The sequence below is a fragment of the Triturus cristatus genome, chromosome 9, assembly GCF_964204655.1.
Source record: "Triturus cristatus chromosome 9, aTriCri1.1, whole genome shotgun sequence".
In the NCBI taxonomy this organism is placed as follows: domain Eukaryota; kingdom Metazoa; phylum Chordata; class Amphibia; order Caudata; family Salamandridae; genus Triturus; species Triturus cristatus.
In genome coordinates, this window is record NC_140592.1 from 757,070,372 (window position 1) to 757,086,459 (window position 16,088).

Here is a 16,088-nt window from a genome sequence, read left to right on the forward strand (position 1 = left end):
GCTTTTATTAGCCAGTCGTCGAGGTAAGGATACACATGAATCACTTCGCTCCGCAGGTACGCTGCTACCGCTGCAAGGCATTTTGTGAAAACCCTTAGTGCGGACTTCAGCCTGAATGCCAGGGTTGTGAATTGGTAGTGATCTTTGTTGATTGTGAACCGTAACAGTTTTTTGTGCTGCCTGTTCATTGGGATGTGCAGGTAGACGTCTTTGAGATCCACTGTGGACATGAAGTCCCCGTCTCCCATCTGGTGTTGCATGCTCGTAGGCGTTTGGTTTGTGTACCCCCTCCATTTTGTTCTTTTTGTGTTCCACCCTCGGAGGTATATTGTGGGTGAGCCATCTTCTTCGTGCAAAGTCACTTTGGGGTGGGTTGGTCTCCCCCTCTTCTTCTTTGTCCTCGTCCGTTCCCCCTACCGCGAAAGGACTGGCCTCTAGGCTGGTACTGCCAGTTTTGTTTCTGCTGCCCCTGTTGGCCGTGACTCTCGCCTTCCTGGCCTTGCTGGAAACTTTGGTGTGACGTTCCCGGCTGGTTACCTCCCCTTCCGTAAGGTCTCCAAGTCGGGGTACCTCTTCGCATTCCCCTGAATTGCAGGGCCCCCATGGACCTTGCCGTCTCATTCTCTTTTTTGAGTTGGGTAAGCTTCTCATCCACCGGTGCCCCGAACAGTGTTTCTCCGTTGAAAGGGGTATTCAGTATATTACTCTGGACCTCTTGTTTGAATCCTGAAATTCTTAGCCAGGCCTGCCTCCTTTCAGTGATTCCTATCGCCATCAGTCTGCTTGATGTCTCTGCCCCGTCCAATGCCGTCTTAAAGCATGAGTTAGCTATATTCTTCCCCTCTTCCACTAGATGGGAAGCCCTTTGTTGGTATTGTTCGGGAAGATGTTTGATTAGGTCCCCCATCTCGTCCCAATGTTGGTACTGGTGCCTGTTCAGTAGCGCATTTGAGTTCACCATGCGCCAGTGCATTGCGGCGTTCCTCTCTATTTTCCTTCCAGTGAGGTCCATCCTTCTGCTCTCCTTGTCGGGAGGTGGCCCCGAGGTCGCCGGGACATTGGCTCTTTTTCTGGCCGTGGATGCAATAATGGAGTCAGCAGTGACAGATCCCTTGATATATGGAAGGTCCTGTGAGGAGTGTTTGTATTTCTTTTCTGTTCTGGGCGTGATGGATCGGCATGTTGCTGGGTCCTTGAACGCCTCTTTCCCTCGGTTCATCACACTTTGGAGCATGGGGAGGAACTGGCTCCTAGTTTGGATGGGTAGCAGTGTTTTGAGTAGAAAATCTGCTTTCGGTTTCTCCTCCTCTAGTTTCACGCCAAAAGCTGCAGCCGCGCTTTTGACGACCATGTTGTACGCCCCAATATCATCTGGCGGCGAAGGCCTCGAAGGATGTGTCTCTACGGGCTCTTCTGGGTTTTCGGCGTAGAGGTCCTGCCATTCCAGCTCTTGCGTTGTCGACGGTGCCGAGCCGTAGATCAACTGCTCCTCCTCCTCTTCTTCTCCCTCATAATAGAGATCTTCTTCCCCTTCTTTGGGAGCTTTCGACTGCTCTTCGGCGTCGAACTCTTCCTGCTCCTCGACTTCGACTAGAACAGTCGCCGGTTTCGCTGGGATTGTGAATCCTACATCTTTTCATCGAACTCCTTCCTCTGAAGGATGCTCTCCATCTCCGCCTCGAGCCTTCTCTTTCTTCTCCATTTCAGAGGCATGTTCGGCGTCGAGCGCCGGTCTTTTTGACGGAGCTTGCGTCGACGCGGCCTTGACTTTCGACGAACCTTGTTTTTCCGCGGTCTTCAGCACCTGGGAGTACTTCTCGAAGGATCCGCTGGGCCTTTCGTCCTTGGATACACTCGCGGTCGTCGAAATTTTCGGCGCCGGTGTACCTTTCGAGGACTTAGACTCTGGTTTTTTTCAAGTCAGTGTCTGATTTTCGGGGCCCTTTCGGGTGTTTTGTGCTCGACGTCTCTCCTACCTTGTCAGACGTTTTCTTATCGGTCTCTGCGACTGTGAAGTCATCAGGTCCCTCGGCGATGTTGTCTTCATCGTCGATGGAGAGGCCCAGGTCGTACAGAGACGGGGCCTTACCCTTGCCTTCCATGTTGAAGTTGGCTCTCCTCTGCCTCTCTCTCACCCGGAGGGTCTTTGGCGTGAAGGCGGAGCAGGCGTTGCAGTCCTTGCTCTCGTGGTCGATAGGCAGGCAAAGGTTGCAGACCGGATGTTGGTCCTTCTGCGCGTATTTGTGGTGGCAGTTACGGCAGAATTTAAAAGGTGTTTTGTTCATTCCTGCGCTCAGAGTTCCTGAGTGCGCATTCTCCGTTGGACGTCGAAGATTGAGGTTCTCTTCCTTCTTCGTCGTCCCGGCTCTATGTTCTTCCTCTCTGTAGTCTTTGCTTTATTTTCCTTCGATGAAACTCGTGCTCTTCTTCTTTCTTCGTTCAAACTCTGGAGCTTCTCGTTGACGATCCAGACCCAACAGCGGAAAAAAGTATCTGAAGATGGCGCCCCAAAGGTGGGACTTCTGCAGGAAGCACGCCGACGTAACAAGAGGTACACCAAATGGTGAGACGTCGACGCCCACCTGGGCTGCGAAAAAAAAACCAACAAACAAACAAGAAAGACTACGAAACCGAACCCAACTACCAGATCGCGGAATAATGCATAGCATAGTGAATCCAGAAAGATTCACGCTGCAAAACAGTTTCTTGCCGAACTGTTCCAGCTTCTTGGATTCCTTATGCGGCGGGGCGGTTGGGAATGCGCTTTGGGAAGTGGAGACCTGAATGACCAGGCTCTCTAGAGTTGGGTGGGTTGTCAAAAAAGCAGGGTCACCCGGGGCCAGGCGATGACGCCTGGCTACGATTTTATCCACAGGAACCCCCGTTGCTGGTCTAGACCAGGTGCCCATCAATACGTCAGTTAAAGTCTCATTGAATGGCAGCAGGGGCTCCATAGAGCTTGCCGCCGGCTGAAGTACTTCAGTGAGATTAGTTTTGAGGGTCACCGTAAGCAGGTCAAGGGCCTCAGCCGCTTTACGGAGCACAATACTGTATGTGGCGCCCTCCTCCATAGCCACATCAGGAGGAGAAAGAAAACCAAGTTCAGAGGAGAGGTCAAGGCCACCTGCATCCTCCAACTCTTCTGTCCATTCCTGTTCGGACCCGCACTGCCATGCGAGACCCCTCCCAGTCGTCCCGCTCTCCACTGAACAGGCTGCGGGGGAGGGACAGGGGAATAAAAAGGGTCGAACTGCGCCGATCCGGCTCCGTGTCCTAATTAGGGTCCCAACTAGGGACAAAATTGACCGGGAAACCGGGCAAGGAAGGTGGTGGAACGAACGGAACCCAATGCGGTGCCGGAGCCGCTGGCGGAGGACCTTGCGGCGCCAGGACCGGAGCCGCCGGTGGAGGACCTTGTGGCACCGGAGCTGGCGGTGGCAAGGGAGTGCCCTCGGCTGGGACTGCGGGGCCCGAAGGCACGCCGGCGGAAGCCCTAGGCCTGAAAAGGTGATCCATGGCAGCAAGGAAAGTTTGCACCTGGGCAGGAGTCGCCGACGGACCCAGATAAGGTGAGTAGGCTGCGGGACTCACAGGCTCCAAAGGAGCCGCGGGGGAGGTACCCCTGGCATCCTCGCCTGCGTCCAGAGACCGACGGGGGGACGTCAGAGAGCGACCACGCTACTTCAGCTTCTTCTTATGACGTCACTTACCCGATTCCAAGTATGAAGACTTCAAACCCAAGGAGCGATGATGATGGCTCCGCGGTCGGTCCCTCGATCGACCCCTGGACCTCGTCCGGCGCGGAGACGACAGCCGGGCCACCAGCAGCTTACGGGACCGCTCCCGTAAGGCCTTCGGAGCCGTGGCCAGACAGTCGGAACATAACTGGGAGTCATGGTCGCGCTCCAGACAGTAGAGACAGACGCCATGGAGGTCGGCCACCGACATCGTACGGCGACAGGCCCCGCAGGATTTAAACCCAGGCATCCCTATGTGGCACCAGGAGTCAAAGACTCAAAACTGAAAGACAAAAAGTCTCAAAAAGTTAGTCAAAAAGTGACTAGGGTACGTGCTCCTACCAGATCTGCGCTTGCTGGTGCGGAAAAAGAAACAACTGACGTCAGCTCGCATGGGTGGCACCTAAATAGTCTCCGTGACCTCATCTAGGCACATACGACGCCAGCGACGGATGCGGAGCCGCACGATGCCACCTTCCGACGCGCAGGGGTACTGCTGACAAAAACTTTACGGATCCAGTCTGATGCCTGGGGATATTCTAAGGTAAGGAATCTATCACTAACGTGTCTCTTTCAGATGTAATCAAGTGCCTTGAAAAAAGAAAGATCTGAACAGGATAGTCCTACCCAGCTCCCACATTCCCACACTATTGCGTCTCAATACATTTAATAGTACCACCTAACTGATACATGCAGACAATATGCTTTTTTTTTAACCTTGATTGAAAGGGCGTTTGGTTGATAAACGTATGAAGGTCCCAGAACATCATTTACAGGTTGTGACTAAAGTGTAGCAAAGAATCTATTTGGTTGGCAGATTCTTAGCATCTGCTCTACACACTGTTAAGTAACCCGAACCATCAGTTCTTCTACCACAACAAAATGACAGCCAAAGTCTCTGTGATAAATAAAGGAAAAGAGGAGGCAGTGGAAGGAGATTTAGCTAGAGAAGAAATAGGAAGGAAATGTAAGTAATAGGCAAGAAAAGCTGGGCAGCTATTAAGCACTAGTGAAGAAAAAATTGGTCTTTATTTTATTCTGCACTAGATAAAACTGGTTACAGAATCCAATTATTTTTTTAAAAACTTGTTGGGTATTATTTTTCAGGTATTCCTTGTACAAAAATGTCTTCTGGAAATGCAGGCTGTGGTCATTCTGCAGGGTCCTCTGCACGCTGCTCTGTAGGGGCGGACAGTCCAACTACAGGAAACAGCATCCAACACCATCATAGAAGGGAACGTTAAAAGAAAAAAACTGCTAAACAATACCAAAAATGAGTAGGTGATTGGAAGAGGCGTGTGTATCACACAGAAGGTTCTCCGGATAAGTCACTACATCTCCTCCTTTGAGGGAAGACCTACTGGATGACGCAGTAACACTCAGATATGCTTGATTTCAGGATCGCAATCTGTAGCCATACCAAGCTTCATCTCAGCATGCAGCTGATCGTCCAGTCTTCTCTGTCCCAAGATTCACCATGGAGATGTAGGTTCACTCCAGTTGTGCAAAGGCTGGACAGGAAAGGGAGTCAAGGACTAAAATGGGGAAGAAGGAATTCAGGACTGGAAACAAAAGGGGGGGGGGGGGGGGGGGGGATAAGGGAATCTCTTTCCTGATAGGAGGGAAAGTCTTCTTTTCCTTGCAAGGACAAGAATGGGCATTACAGAGGCACAGAGAACAAAGCCTGCAAACTGCACATGAAGTCTGGTGATCCAATTGTCTCATTCTTCCATAGATAAATATTAAAAAATGTCTGCCATAGATTAGTCCTCCAACACAATGGGCTCACAGGTGTTGGCCAAGTGTGCAAGGGGCACGAGTGGCAGTGGAGGTGTTGGCCTCAAGGGGATGGTCGACTTCACCTTCAGTGCCAAGTTAGGCCTCCGTGCTGCTCGACGCATCTCTATATGGGTAAGAGCTTTTCGCAGAGCCCTGGAAAAAAGAATTCGTATAAGATAGTGTCTTACGGAAAAACAGGGAAATTCATGCAATTATATGAGACAGAGTCCCCCAGATAGCAATATCACAATGTAGTAAGCCATTCCTCATGTAGGATTTGAGGAACATAATAAGCTATTGACAAATAAAAACCAAATATATTTTTTTAATATCCAGTCTTATGGAAAAATGATGCAACATTCTATAGATAGAAGAAATGTTACTTGCCTGTAATGATGTTCGTAAGGCATGCGGGTTTTCTCTAGTTAAAGGCTGTTCACATATTTGCCTGAAACACAGCTCTTCAGAATGTTTGAAAGAAAATGTTTGCGCAACCATCCACATGATGGGCCCTCCATTTTTGTTTAAGCCCGTGAAATAGATTGACATTTCACTGCTCAGAATTTCAAGAAGATTCAGCACCTTATTCGGACATGAGGGTTTCACTTGTGATTATAAAAAATGTCCACTTCATGATTAGATTGCCCAGTAACCAATTATTCAGCGATGACTAACACCAACCTGAAATTGGCAGGTTGATTAAAATAGGTGTGTGTATATCTCTCTATCGATCTATCTATTTATCTATCTATGGTGAATGTTAGTGTACCCTGTAAGCATCTGTTTGTGGCATGTAGTGCTGTAGATTCACATGCTTACCATAAGTCCGCCATCTAGTGTTGGGCTCAAAAGTGTCCAAGTTGTTTCATCTTCGAAGAGTAGGCGAGATTTAAGAGGCAACAGACGAGTAACGGATCCACGGGCCCGATGAGAACACGCGGCTTTAAAAAGGAGCTCACTGAGAGAGTCTGAACCAGAAGGCTGAGAAAAAATTCACAATGGTGCAGATGCCCATGCACTTTACCGGCGATAGGTGGTGTCACTATACCGCGTGACTCGAAATGACTTCTTCTAACAAAAACTAGCTGTTCGCGTCAGAGCCCAAAACTAGATGGCAGGAGTATGCACAAGTCTAAATCTACAGCACTAAATGCAAAGAACAGATCCTTAATAAATGTGTGTGTATATATGTGCGTTTGATGGCGTGAGGCTGTAGATACACATGCTTAGCATAAGTAAGCCATCTAGTGTTGGGCTCATAAGTGTTAAGTTTCATTTCTTCGAAGAGGTCTTTCGAGTCACAAGGTATAGGGACTCCTCCTCTTGCTTGTACTGCACAGTCACCTCTTGCTTGTACTGCACATGTGTAGGAAAGTGGGTTTTTGTTGCAGTAACCCCCTTTTTTTTGCCTAATAGCTGATGCACTTTTCCTTGTTGTGCCCTGGGTTCCGGCCAATCAGGTGCCCAGGGCCTGTGTACTTTCCCTAAAAACTGCCTAACAGACAAAACCCAAATTGGCAAACCCTGGCCACATGTCAGCCCCTGGTAAATGGTACCCTAGGTACTCAGGGCCTTGTGACCAGGGAAGGCCTCTATACGCTGCAGCACTTATTGTGCCACCCTTACAGGCCCTGTACCCCAACACACACACACTGCTCTTGCAGGCTGAGTGTCTGGGTACAAGACAAAACAAAGTCGACATGGCACACATCCCTGTGTGCCATGCCCACACCTACACTGCCATGGCATACATCGACCACCCCTCTAGCTGGGTGCCCTATGCCAATGGTGTGGGCACAGGAGCAGGAGCCCTGTGCCCCTACAGTACCCAGGTCCATTCCTGGGCTCTGTAAGTGCAGCGCTGCCCTTTAAGAATACATGGTGCTGGGAGCTCGTCAAACACGAACTCCACAGCACCATAAAGGCAGCCCTGAAGACTGAGAAGCTTGGTATCAAACTTCTCAGCACATTAAACCCACACTGATGCCAGTGTGGGATTTAATGTGCCAAGCACCCCAGAGGGCATCTTAGAGATGCCCCCTAAAACCTAACCTACAATCCACGTCTGTGCTGAGGCTGCCTAGGCTGCCACACACCAGACATGTTGCTGGACCCCTGGGTAGGAGAGCCCCTGCTCTCCTGGGCCTGCAACAATGCACATCCTGTGTGAGATGCTAAATCTCCTCCCTCAGGATGGGCAGGGGGAAGCTTCAAAGGCATGCCGCCTCTGTGAGTTTCCCCAGGCCACTGCAACCCCCCACTCTGGCGGGAAGCTTGGCCGGAAATCCCAAATAAGGACAAGGAATGTGCCAGCCTGCCAACCCCACCCCTCAGGTGGGGGAGGCAAGGTGAAGCACATCCCCGGGCTCTCGCCATCTTGAAGATGGGAAGCCCTACCTAGTCAGGATTAGGCTACTGCCCCCCTCCCCCAGGAGAGAGGCAGGATAGGGGGTGTACTCACCCCAGGACAGGGACCCATTGGTCCCTGCCCTTCACCTACCTGTAACGCCCCTAAATCTAGTATTTAGGGGCACCCTGAACCTTCCTTCCCCAGATCCCAGATTCGAAACTACAAGAAGAGCAAGAAGAACAAAGACCTGCCCTGCAGCTGCTAAAAAGAGGAAGACACCAACTGCTTTGGCCCCAGCCCTACCGGCCTGTCGACACTGCTCCTGCTCCAGCGCGGCATCTCTTGTGGCCAGCAACCTCAGAAACCCCGGAGGACCTGGCTACCTTTGAACTCTGATTCCCTGGGACTCCCATGAGTAGAGGCTCTACTCAGAACCTACCTTTCACCCCTGGCAGCAGCCCGGAACCGTGATCCCAGCCCACTCTGCACCCGCCAAGCCTGGCCGGTGCCGGAGTGAACTAAAACCACGAGGACGACCCCACGGTGACTGTGACCCCGAGTCCGGCACCCAAGGACCCCCCTCGACAATCCTGGAGAAGCCTGCAGCCTCAGAACAGAGTGACACCCCAACCGCGATCAAGAGAGGGTAAGATTTCCCGACACCAAAAGGCACCCCTGCACCCGGCGCCCCACGGCCCTCTGTGCCCAATCCCGGGGTACCTACCTATCCTTCAACTCTACCCAACTTACCTTTCGAAGTGGTGGTGGCACCTGAAGAGTCCTCGTCCCCGAGCCTGCAGTCTTTTTCCAAACCGGAGATTTCCCATAGAAATCAATTGAGCGCCCGACGGCTCAAAAGCACCCTGCACCCAGCCGCCCGAGTGGCCCTGGCAGTGAAAACTCTACTCTAACCTACTTCCCCACTTGCCCTGAGTAAGTGACCAGGAGCCCAGCTCCCACAGCCGTGTGGCTTGCCAGACAGCAGCCACCAACCAAGGCCCCCCTATCCCTCATAGGATAACATTGGGCCTAACTCTCTCTGCACCCGGCCGTCCTGAAACCGCCGAGGGTGAACTAACTGTACCTACCTGACACTGGGGGACCCCTAAGTCTATGCCCAGAACTTCAACTCTGCCAGTCGAGTACTTACCCTTTAAACCGCTTACTTCATTTTCCTCATAGGGTAACATGGACTGGCTTTTTCTTGAAAATTCTTTTAAGTGTGGACTTTTCAAATCTTCAAATATTCACCAAAAATCAGCCAAGTGGCAAAAACGAATTTACTCACCTGTTCCTAGGTGAACTCCCAGTGCTGGATCTTGGTGCCCAGCACGGACTATGAAAAATCTCTACAACTGTACTTACCCTTAACCCAATTTTCTTCCATAGGAAACCATTGTCTGCTTTTCTGTGAAATTTCTTCTAAGTGTCGATTTCTGCAATCTTTAAATATTCTTCAAAAATCGTATAATATCTGAAAACGTAATTGCTTACCTGTTTTGGATAAAGGTCCCAGTACTGAGTCTAGGCAACCAGTACTGGATTACAAAAGTAACGAGAACGTACCGTACCTGTAACCTGCATTTTCTTCCATAGGGAATCATTGGTTGTTTTCTCTGAAATATTTTCAACTTTTAAAATAGCTAAACATTAGTTAAAAATCATTACAGTATTTAAATCGACTTTCATCACTTGATTCTGCGAACTGACCCAGGACTGAATCTAGGATCCAGGCCTGGAATTACAAAAGTAAGCTAAAAAGTAATCTGTTGCAAATAACTTGAATTTATCATTGAGCTCAATGTATTGTTGTGTTTAGAAATAGAATTGCCTACTGCAACTACTTGTAACTTTTTACTAAAGCCCATTGCATATAGAAAAGTATTTATATGAAACATCTCCTGTCGAGAAAGTATATTTTAATTCCAAGTGTTGGTTCTAAAATAAAACAAGCATATATTTTTTATATATAAACCATTGGCCTAGAGTTCAGTTATTGAGTGTGTGGAACCATTTGCTGACTGAGTGTGTACAACAAACGCTTTACACGGTCCTCTGATACTGCCTTACTGCTCGTCCAGGCTACCACTTTAGAGAGTAAGGTTATATCTAACTTTAACCTCTGTTAAACCCTTGGGGTCTGTGGACTCTATCCACCCTGTACCTATTAAGGAACAGTATATACAGAGCCACTTTCTCACAACATGGTCATCGACTCCATTGTTAGCTGTTTTCTGCTTGGTGGGTGAGGATGGAGTGAAAGGATAGTGTATCCTATATAGATGACCATGTAATGTATGATGTATATAAATGCAAGGAGCACATGTCACAGGGGAGGAGGGTGGGTGCATGTGAATCTACAGCAAGACATGCCACTAATAGATGCTTACAGGGTAACATTCACCATTTTATGGCATGTGTGGCTGTAGATATAAATGCTTAGCATACACTAAAAAGCAGTTATCTTTATAAGCGGTGACTAACTTGTGCCCGGTGCACTTTTTTAAAAATAATGTACGTAGTACTGCTTGCCCAACATTTGCTTGCTGTCGTGCCATAACATCTAAACGGAAATGCTTTGTGCATGTAGGTGCTGCAGTCGATATAGCGGCTTTACGCATGTCAGCTATTGAAATATTGCCTAGAAATGCCATAAAAGCCACTTTTTAGCATGTAGAATCGGCTTTTGGAGGGATCTTTTGGCTTTAGCATAGCAGGTTTGGATACATTTTACTATCCAACGTGCAATACCGGATTTGGAAATTGCTTTAAGTTTATGCAGTTTGGCGAATGCCCCAAATAGTTGAGTTTTCCGCAAGGATTGTGTTCTATCTATATAGTACATTAGTGCTCTTTTGACATTTAATGTGTGGAATGTTCTGACACGGAGTCTGGTTGAGGAAAAAATACAGGCAATTCGATGGATTGAACCATGTGACATGGCGATACTACCTTAAGTAGGAATTTAGGATTAGTTCTTAAAACTACTTTGTCCTTATGTACTCGGAAAAATGGTTCCTCTAGGGCATGGGTAAAACATTTTCCCAGGGGCCACCAAGCTTGGTCTGTGATGTGAACGAGGGTCGCATTAATTCCAGCAGGTTGATGGTCGGGTGTTCGGGGGGGACTGGCAATAAAGTGGGTGTAGGGGAAGTGAAACATATACATCTAGTGTATGAACTGCACAATATGAAACCAAAAACGTGGCATTAATTCCAGCTTCTCCACTGAACTGAATTGTGTGATCATAGGCAATGGTTTTATTTCACTTTCCCTCCATTTTCACTATCACGTATGAGGATCTCAAAATACATTTGTGCTGTATAAAACCTATTGCTGTGTTTGACTAAATAAAGCATAATATTGTTCAAGTAAAATATAAACCAAGGCCTCCCAAAGAGTGCACGTAAGTTCACTATTGGCATTGTTGTCAGGGTGTGGAGGTGGAGAATGAAAGTTTCTAAATTCATGTTTGAAAACTATCACTTATATACATTTCTCAATATAATCTGATATACTAAGGCAAAATGGTTCTGTATGCTAATGATATACACTTTTGGAAATTTGAACAGACTTGATCATATTTTAAACTTCTGCTGCAAGATGTCTTTAAAAATAAACATGTTTCTAAATTTAAGCTGTGAAGGACAATTTAGCTCCTTTATTTCTTAAACTTAAATTGACCTTGAAATAAATAAATGCATGCCTGTTTATTTAGCATGTTCTTGGTGTTCATTCTCAGTCGAGACCCAGGGTTGCTGTTGACCTTGGGGCTGCATGAAAAGGTCAGGGGGGGCCACAAGCAACCCCCGGCCGTACTTTGAGCAACACTGCTCTAGAGTTGGTGCTTGAATTTCTCCCACTGGTTTGAGTGAAGTAATTGCAATCAGAAAAGGAAGTTTCCAAGACAAAAATTGTAGTGGACATGTGCGTAATGGTTCAGACGGAGAACCCATTAACCTTGTTAGCACACTATTAAGATTCCACACTTGTGTGGGTGGAGCTCTAGGTGGAATGACTCTTAAGGCCTTGTAGAAAAGCTTTAATTGCAGGGATTCTGAATATATAAGTTTGTTCTCCATTTTGAAGGTATGCAGCTAACGCTGTAAGATGTATTTTTATGGAAGTAAAAGAGTTTAGACTTTGCTGCATAACATGCCCTTGTTGTTGGTCTTCTGGTTTCTTTTAAGATATCGATACATTCTTGTGGTAATTCTAAAACCTCAGGAGCCAAATTGTAAGATTGAGAGAACTGGGGTTTGGGTGTCTTATTGCTCTTTGGTTCTGAGTGAGGTCTTGCCTGTTAGATAGCAGTTGAAGTGGGACTAGACAACTCTAGTAGTGTTGTATACCATGGTTGCCTGGCTCATGTGGGAGCAACTGGGATGAGTGTCAGTTTGTGAATTACAGATGGAAGCAAGGGGAGAGGAGGAAATGCATAAGCAAATATCACTGACCAATTGATCCATAGTGCATTGCCTTTGGACTGTGGGTGTCTGTATATACTATACCAAAGGGAGGTACAGTGGGTACAGAGTCCATTGGAACCCCAAAGATAGGCAGAGGTAAAGCTAGATAGCACCTCACTCTCTATTTGTGGTAGTGTGGACGAGCAATAGAGCAGTATCAGAGGACAGTGTTAAGCTTTTCTTGTACACAGTCAGCAAATTAATTCATACACTTAGACAACTTCAGACCAATTGTTTTTGTATAAAAATATTCTTTTAGTTATTTTATTTTCTAGAACCAAGCAAGCCTGGCACAGGTGATCAAATACTTTACAGTACTAATGCAGTTTGTAAACAGTTTGAATTGTAATTGTATATGCACTTTGTTTTGACTTAAAAGATGGTTGCAGAGAAATGCAATACTTTGTAAAATACAGTACATAGACTAGAATGGGCTTTTCAGTAAAATACCACGTAAGGTAATTTTTGGATTACTTTTCTTACTCAAGAGTAGTATACCTGGATACTACACTGGGACATTTCCTGTAAACAGGTAAGTAAAATCGTTTTGGTTAAATAGTACAATTTTAAAGAATTTCTTTAGATTTTCAAACTCCACACTTAGGATAACATTGACTGTTTTTCTTGGAAAAGTTTCTATGGAGGAAAATAGTTTTATTGGTTTTGAGGTAAGTATTTGGTAGTGGGAGTTAAGGATCTGAGGGTAGACTCAGGGGTCCCCCAGGGTCAAGGATGCACTCTAGTTACACCCTTTATTTATTTATTTTAATTCTTTTTATTGAATATTAGGCATGACACATAAGTGTGGGGGTCTCCATGCAGAGGCTGCAGGCGACGTCGGGAGTCCTGGAGGGTCAACCCACGGTGGACTCGGACTCTGGAGCGCTGGAAGACCTCGCTGGGACCTGTGGGCCACTCGAACTCAGGACGTAGGCGACGGGTGCAGTGGTGGTTCCAGGCGTCTGGTTTCTTTTTCCTCAGCAGGCTCAGAGTCTTTCTTTGGTGTTTCTTCTGAACAGAGCTGCTGTTCACAGGAGATCCAGTCTATGTTAAAGGCAGTCAGTCCTCCGAAGGGTTCTGGAGGTCGCTGGCTGCAGGGCAAGACTTATTTCGCGCAGGATCTCTGGAAACTGCAAATGGGCCGGGACCAAGTCAGTTCTCTGCAGTCTCCTCTGCTGGGCGTCTTCTTTCATCCTTTTTTCTTCTTAGGTTGCGGGAATCTGCTTGCTTGGTTCAGGGCTGCCCCCTAAATACTGTATTTAGGGGGTGTATTAGGAGTCTTGAGGTCAGTAGCCAATGGGCTGACACTGACCTTAGTGTGACTACACCCGTGTGCTCACACCACGTGGGGGAGTGAGCACAATCCCTTTTCCTGATTGGTGAGTGCCTGCCATCTGCAAGACGGCGGGCACTGAAGAGAGGGCTTCACCTCGCCTCCCACATCTGAGGGGTGGAGTTGGCAGAGGTGGGCACACCTTCTGGGCGGCCTCTCAAATTGCAAGACCAAATACGTCATTTATGGGATTGTATGTCCGTGTCCAATGTTGTATATAGGAAAAACGAACCAAGAGGTTTGTCAAAGAATAACTCAACATAAGTCTCGAATTAGAAAGAATGTTGAGACTGCTCCACTGGTCAATCATTGGAACAAAAAAACACATACAGAAAGATTTACACTGGACGGTTATTTCAAAAGTAGTGTGACCCTAGAGGAGGGGATTTAGATTTAAAATGATCGCAGCGGGAAGCAATGCTTATCTTAAAATTTGACACTGCAGTTTCAGGTTTGAATGAATTATCAGAAATATACAAACTGTAAGGAGCCGTCTGATCAAGCCTTCAGTAACATCGTGTATGTGTTCTTGCGGTTTTCCCCACTTTGATAACTAATACATCGCGCTATTAGTTTATCGCACTTTAACTTTGCAAAGGACTACAATTCCCATAAACCTAAGGCCAGAGCTTTCCCAGAATACCAAGCGGGTAGAACAAGGAAGCGCTATTGGCGATTAAATGAAAGCATAGCTGGTGATCTAGGCATTTTGCCGAGAATTTTCTTGAGAATAATACCGCAGCCGCCACGGAGCAGGTAGGCAGCGCGACACGCGGATGATATTTTGCCAAGTACTGGGTTCCCTTTCAACCCCTTAACTAACTCGGCCTGCGTTTCTTTTTAGAAACAGCGTTTTATACAAAGAAAACTACCCACAGGTCAGGCGCAGTCCAGAAATCTCTGAATCCACTCAAGGATTACGGCAGGTATGTTGTCTTCCAATTGGAGACGTTAACTTTATACAACTATATAATCTGTCCTCACATGCATACTTTAGTCGCTTGTGCCTTTCATTTCAGCTCCGGGCACGCCACAAAAAATGGCTTAATTGAAAACGAGAGATACAAGCAAACAGAGGCTTCGCCTCTACCGATACCACAAACCTTCTTGTCAATGACAGTGTTTCTCTCAAACCATATTTTTAATTCAATCTAATGACTAATTGAGTATGGTGCCGACAGATTCTTTTCTCTTATTTCCATCTGTTTTTTCTCTGTAGTGTTTCTTCACTAGAGAACTTTTTTATTTGACTCATTGGTGAGCGTTGAATCGGTAAGATGTTTTTTCTTGAGGCGTACAAACAAGGGAGTTGCGATTTAGGTCGCTCAGTCATTTTTAACGTAAATTCTTTTTTTTCTTTTTCTCACAGTATCTTGGTCCTGAAGAGAACCCCTTAAAACAGTGGGTTTGAAACGGGTAGACCCTCCCCTTTTCTGATATACCAAAGAATTGTTTAAATTTGGTTGTAGTTATGCATTTTGAAACAACCTTTGCTTTGAACTATAAATTACTATTAGTGGGGATTCATGCACACCTGAATTAGTTGGGAAATTATCTCGGTTTGGTTTTAGGTCTTTGGTCCATCAAGTTGAAAATATAGTCAGGGAACCAAGGAGTCGGCATGTGATTGTGTGTAGGATGAATGGGGATTGTTGTATGAATGATCAAGTATGAATGTGAATGGTGAGATATGCCAAATTGTTGGCAGGACATTGTCTTAAATCTCTTTGCATTTTGTTTAGTTGAAGGTAAAATTTGTTGTGGTTTTACTGTATATCTTTGTGTAAAAAATATTTTTGGATAAAAAATTCAAATGAACAAAAAGATGTTCTTCTAATAAATACTATTGATTAGTGTTGGCGTGGCTTGATTTAGTGTTCTCGTGCCGGTTCTTGATTACAAAGTGAAATTGTTTATCAGTATTGGCAGACAGTTTTTTCTTTTTGCTAAAAGTGCTCAGCCTTACTGATTAGAGCCACAACCATTATTGTTATTTGGTTTTAGGGAAAGAAACTAGACCCTGGGTACCCGATTAGCAGGATCCCAGGGCACACTCAGTCAAAACACTTCAGCAACTCAGCAAAAAGTGGGGGCAACCATTCAGAAAGGGGGCACTTTCTCACAGGGGAGCAAGGGCAACAAAACGTTTTGCAGAAATATTTTGTTCTATCAATATCATGCTCTTTTGACATCTAATGTATGTAGAGCTCTTTATGCTATAGAATCAGGTTGAGGTAAGGAAACAAGCAACTCAACTGATTGGTTAATATGAAACGCAGAGACTACTTTTGGAAGGAACTTTGTGTTAGTGCGAAGAACCACTCTGTCTCTATAGAGTTGGAATAATGGTTCTTCCTAGATTAGTGCATGAAGCTCACTGACACGTGAACGAAGGAGATGGGGAGGACGATGATGCCCAG

The 16,088-nt window shown here is 46.5% G+C and overlaps 1 protein-coding gene across 2 annotated transcripts in view; it reads right to left on the minus strand.

Moving 5' to 3' along the window:
- Positions 1–4,747: 4,747 nt before the first annotated feature.
- MTA2 (metastasis associated 1 family member 2) overlaps positions 4,748–16,088 on the minus strand; it is a 521,443-nt gene continuing 510,102 nt past the window's right edge. For both annotated transcript variants that reach the window (XM_085626074.1, XM_085626073.1), the window contains one exon: positions 4,748–5,669. In XM_085626074.1, the coding sequence (XP_085482200.1) occupies positions 5,613–5,669 (57 nt within the window). In that variant the 3' untranslated portion in view covers positions 4,748–5,612. The remainder of the gene's footprint in view (positions 5,670–16,088) is intronic.